Below are 5,449 nucleotides of genomic sequence, written 5' to 3' on the forward strand. Positions count from 1 at the left end.
GTCAAAATTGTGTAATGCTTTCCAATCTTATGGTTCTTTATTCCAAGTACATATTTCAATTTTTTTATTGAATGTTGTACACTGTAGGACTATATTATGTGTAAAATTGGCAATATAAGGAAAAGGATACAGTAGGCTATGGTGCAACCTAAGGTGTGAAGCCAAACTATCACTTTGGATGTTATTTTTTCCAATCTAATGATTCAAATATAAGTAAACATGTTTGTTAGAAAGCATCGTAGGAGAGGGAGGAGACTGCAAGATAGCGCAGACTCCTCCCCACGATAAAGTTAGTTCCCCAATTGGGGTAGGAGTCCTAGTACACTAGGACTTGTGGTAATTTACTAATTAGATTAATTAGTTGTTAGCTAATTAGTTTCCCAGTTTGTTTCATATTCCTAGTCAGAGTAGGACAGCTGTCCTACTACTATTGTAGTTGAGAATTATCTATTTAATAGGAAGAGGAGGGCAGTCCAATCTACAAGATTGAGTCTGCCCACAGTGAAAGGCTCTCTCACTCTTTTCTCTCTCGGTCTCTCTCCCGCTCTTTTACTTATTCTATATTTTCTACAATGTTTAAATAGGCACTTCAGAGCAAAATTCCACCATTTGGCTACTGAAATGGCCATTTCGAGTTGACCTGCGAAATGGACCAAATTTCGAGCCCATTTTCCAGATTTCAAAGGTATATTGAAATTTGGATCCTTGAATCTAATAATACTCAAATACTTACTGCAACTGGATAATAGACTATAAGATTAAAAATCATAATAGTATATCTTTAGCAAGAAGAAAATGAAAAGTCAATGCACCTCAATCCAACGCTATGAGCTAGTCCTGCTGTGAAGGAGTGGCTTGAATTGGACCTTTCAACTGGTTCACAGAATGTAGCCAGTGCTGGATCATCGATGGAAGACACTTGAACTCTCCTGGCTAAGTTTGACCGACCAAGCCTACTGTTTTCCCTGACTAATGGCTGCATCCATGCCTCTCCACTACCTTTCCTTGCATACATCACACAGCCTTTGTCCCAAGAATCAGATGTGGGAGAGGACAACTTTGACATGATTCGATAATAACGGTGGTGATAATTAAGCCATTCCTTATTCATTGGGTAGTTGGGGCACCCAAGAACTCCAAGAGCAACTTCTCCATCCTCTATCAAGGCTAGAGCTATGGCATATTGGTCTCCACGTACAAATCCCAATGTTCCATCAACGGGATCAAGTACCCAATGTGTTCCACTAGGACCACCAGTCGAGTTGCATCGACTAATTGCCTCGAGAACCTCTGTAGTTCTAAGAGGCCTAACTGGACTTGTAAGACCAAAGTCAGGTGCTTCAGCCAGACACTGGTTCACAGTCTTTACCACAGCCTCCAGTATGCCTACTGCATCAGCCTTGGTGAGAGTTTGGATATCTTCTTCCGCAACAATGGACACATTTTCACTCCCAAAGCTTTCTGACAACATGCAGCTAACAGTTGCTTGGACGCTCCAATCTGTTTATGCAATGTGATCAACCATTAGATAGAAGAATGGCATCATATTCACTTAAAAGACATTAAAACATACAGAACAAGAACAATAGCTTATAAGCCAATCGGAAAACATTGAAAAATGGAATAGCACTTTAATACTTATACACTGGATCAACATCTGTATGCTTGTTTAACCAATTTAGACTGATAATATATACAAATTTACTCTCCAATTTAAGTAAAAGTTAGACAAAAATAGATCTCTGTAATAAAAAACGGGTGAAGTAAATTGGATTAGAAGACTGATAAGGACTTCCTGCCTAGCTTTCAATTACAAGTCACTAATTATTTCAAATATGGCCACTATGAGAGAGTTTAGACATGTTCTCCTCTTTGAAATTCAAAATTGCAATACCACCATGAAAAGGAAATAACATGGTATATTGCAGTTGTAAAGAAAACATGCTGCGACTTCAACATGATGTCCATGGAGGAATAGAAGAGTGTGACATCTGAGAGCAGGTTTAACAGAAACATGTCATAAGGATCAGGGATTTTACACCAGGTTGAAGATATGCTTCATGAACTCAACAGCTATGTTGATTCAGAATGTACTCAATATTTCAGAGAAAATATTGAAAAATAATGCAACAGGATCCCTCTCCTTTTTTACTGAAAAGCTTTAGCTTTGATACTCTTTACATGGAGTGGCACAAGACAACAAGGATGTTTGGTGTCATTCAACTCCCCACAGCAAGGAGGCCAACAATGCAATTATTAATTTTATCTTTTCAAGCACACTCTTCCATCTAATTAAGTACAAGCTCAGCACAGATGACATAAAAAATCGATACAAATTGATTCTCCAAGCATAGAATATTAATAGCTGATGCATTTCAAATATGATTATCTGTCATACTGTATACATATATGTATATGTTTCTTTTGGAAACCATTTTCACAAATTACTGCCTATGCTCATATATGCACAATTTCAATCACTCCTTTCTTTTTTAGCACCAGAGACTGACTGTCATTCCATGAAATACCTTCAAATTTATTATGAACTTATTGTAGTTTTGTTGGAAACAGGTTGGATCTACAAAAACCTATCCCATCATGCTATTTCAGCGACCGCCAGAATATCTATGAATATCTGATATCTGGGAATCAGCCCCTTCTTAAATTGTGTTCTGATCTCCATATGTTTTGGCTTTTAAAGCAAGCAACTATTACTTCCTATTTTCATTTTAAACAGATGAAACCTACAATGCACATCAGATCTGAAGAACAAACTACTAGAGGTTACTCATCAAGAATTCAGAAAATGGAGAGCTAAAATAAATTCTAATTGGTTCATTTGCTTTTCAATCCAAAAATATATCCATAACAAATCAAGCAAAATAACAAACCAAAACACTACTAGAAGGTATTACTTTGGTGGAAGGTGGCATTCACATTTTACACAACGAAGTAGCCGCTTCAGCTACAACGAAATTCAACATGGAATAATTTCCATAACATGTACCTCTATGATGGCCTTTAGTGATTTCTCTTCCATCTTTAACAATGATGTAATCATCCTATTACCATCTCCTAGCTAATCGTCAGGAAGGGGCATACTTCGTCTCACTTCTTAATTCAGAACTATTCCTCCAGAGTAACCATCTCAAAATCTATTTATCATTACAAACTCCAATCCAAGGGCTCCTCAACATCCTCAAGACCTATGAACTATTACAATAACAATACAACATTTTGCAACCCAAACATGGACCAGACAACAAATTCCATCAGAAAAATAAACATAAGACAAAACGCAGTAACAGTGTCAGTCCCCACCCCCGGCCCCCACCGCGCAACATTTACCACCAAAGAAAATATAGGAAAAATGCTACAAGCACAGACCACAGGTGAGAACCACCATTCTGATACAAAATTCCCCAATTCAGATCATCTCCTGGAAATCTTAAAACCTCAAAAAGAGACCAACCCAATATCAAGCATCAAAATCCAAACCCAAAAGGATAATAACACACAAAAAAAAAAGACGCAAAAGAAAAAAAGGAGAGAGATGGAGAGGTAAGAGATCCGTCTACCTGCTATAGTGACAGGAGAATTATCGTCCTTAGATTTAACCTTTTCGTTGGTCTTAGTAATTAAATTATCCTGCACCTTCTCACAGAGAGAGCAAACCATTTGGACAATTCTAACAGCAACATCCAATTCCTTCGAGTATCTGTCGGATTCCGAAGATCTGAGCCAAGCCCTCTCCACCTCCATGGCCTGTGTTTGATAAAACTCAGAGTTCTCTGAAGAAAACACCTTCTTATAAGAGCTTAATCGGCATTTACGATTAAAGAACAAAAGAGCTCCTACATGCTTGGATACAGGGCTCGTACCTTTCTTAATCAAGCAATCTGGTAGTGGCGTTGCGCGGCTTCCACATAGTAACTGCATTAATTAAAATACTTTCCCAAGAGACCAAAGACCCAAATAATTCTTATTATTTTTTTCAACTTTCTACAATCGGGTTTCAACTCTCAACTCTCAACGTCTCATTCCCATAACTAATTCTCTGAATCCATCTTCGAGGAATGATGGTAACTCACAAGGTAAATAAAATATATGAAAAAAAAAATCATTAAAAATCATAAAATTCTAAAGACCTAACAAAGATTCCATGACCTGTGGACAAAATAGTTAAATCTCTCTCTCTCTCTCTCTCTCTCTCTTCTCTTTACCAAAAAAAGAAAAATCCCATTCAATCTACAGGAAATGATGGGTCACAAAATGCTTTTGTTCCCCACTTACCAATTTCCACTTATGTCTACAATATCTGGCCGTTGAATTTAGAAGAAAAACTCCTAAATGGGACTGACCATTAGACCTAACAGTAAATCCTCAAAAGCTTCAAAAATTATAAATGGCGGATAACCCAGTTACATTGTCAAAATGATGGTTGGATAATGGCAATCATTGAAGTGGAAACACTGAGATTTAGTGATTTACCATCAGCCTAGTATTTGGAGTTATATGATTGATTGAGTATATAAGCTATTAGCTATGGGGGAAGAAAAAAACCCCAACCAATCTGGCATAGGAAACATCCAAACTACTGTGAATACAAAACCACTCCGCCTTTCTTCGAACTGAAGATGCTTTTTTCATTTCTCCCATTGGCCTATGGGTTTGGTGTTTCTTACATTAGATTGGCAGAATTCTCTTACCCATTATTAGTAGGGGATCCAGATCCCCTCCAACCCTTCTCAAGTGTGCATCTGGCAGTTAGGGGACATGCAAGCACCCCAAGGCCCTCCCAATCATCGGACGTGCACTGGAGGGTTGGAGAGGATCGTGAATTTAGAGGTGTCAAACCATTGGTTTGGTCTGATTTGATTTCGGTCTTTTTTGGTTTGGGATTTTTATTTTAGAACGTATTCCTATCAGTTCATTATCAGGTTGTTACTAGTTTGGCTGACTTAGGTCTCATTAGGTAAAAAGGTGGCTACAGTCTTAACAGTAAAAAAGGGGACGTGAAAACTTAAATCAGGCTAAGAGAGAGCTTAGCAACAGAGTAGATAAAAACATTGAAAGATTGACAAACATATGCAAAAGAATAGGACCCCAAATGGTTTACAAGAAGCCTCGCATCCAAGATGATGGTGGATACCTCGAGAGGGATCGGTTCAATTTTGTTAAAACAAATATTGACAAAATACGAAAAACATATGGTGGATACCTCAAGAGGGATCGGTTCAATTTTGTCAAAACAAATACTAACAAAATACGAAAAAAATATGAACACAGATTCAAACAACATAGAGATTTTTTTTTTTATACCGATGTAGTGTGCTACCTCCTCCGACGAAGAAGAAGATGATTCGCTATGTTGGAAAAACAGCTAAATCACGGCAAGAAAATTTACCCATAAATCCAAACATGAAAAACCCCTAAATTTCACTCTACT

At 37.6% G+C, this 5,449-nt stretch overlaps 1 protein-coding gene across 1 annotated transcript; it reads right to left on the reverse strand.

Annotated features, from left to right (window-relative positions):
• Window positions 1-224: 224 nt before the first annotated feature.
• LOC122070021 (PAP-specific phosphatase HAL2-like) lies at window positions 225-4,376 on the reverse strand. The gene is made up of 3 exons (XM_042634123.1): window positions 3,882-4,376; window positions 3,579-3,791; window positions 225-1,500 (listed from the first exon to the last, which is right to left on the reverse strand). Exons 1-3 carry the CDS (start codon window positions 3,937-3,939, stop codon window positions 782-784), a joined length of 990 nt encoding a protein of 329 aa, XP_042490057.1. The 5' UTR covers window positions 3,940-4,376; the 3' UTR covers window positions 225-781.
• Window positions 4,377-5,449: the final 1,073 nt, after the last annotated feature.

This window comes from Macadamia integrifolia, unplaced genomic scaffold (genome assembly GCF_013358625.1).
Source record: "Macadamia integrifolia cultivar HAES 741 unplaced genomic scaffold, SCU_Mint_v3 scaffold808, whole genome shotgun sequence".
NCBI lineage: Eukaryota > Viridiplantae > Streptophyta > Magnoliopsida > Proteales > Proteaceae > Macadamia > Macadamia integrifolia.

Bases quoted from the DNA above. Each gene is read 5' to 3' on its own strand.
- LOC122070021 (XM_042634123.1), bottom strand. From the start codon at position 3,939: ATGCAGTTACTATGTGGAAGCCGCGCAACGCCACTACCAGATTGCTTG. The intron at 3,792-3,881 runs GTACGAGCCCTG...TGTTTTCTTCAG, and splicing joins AGATTGCTTGATTAAGAAAG to AGAACTCTGAGTTTTATCAA. The intron at 1,501-3,578 runs GTAGACGGATCT...TTGCATAAACAG, and splicing joins TTCTCCTGTCACTATAGCAG to ATTGGAGCGTCCAAGCAACT.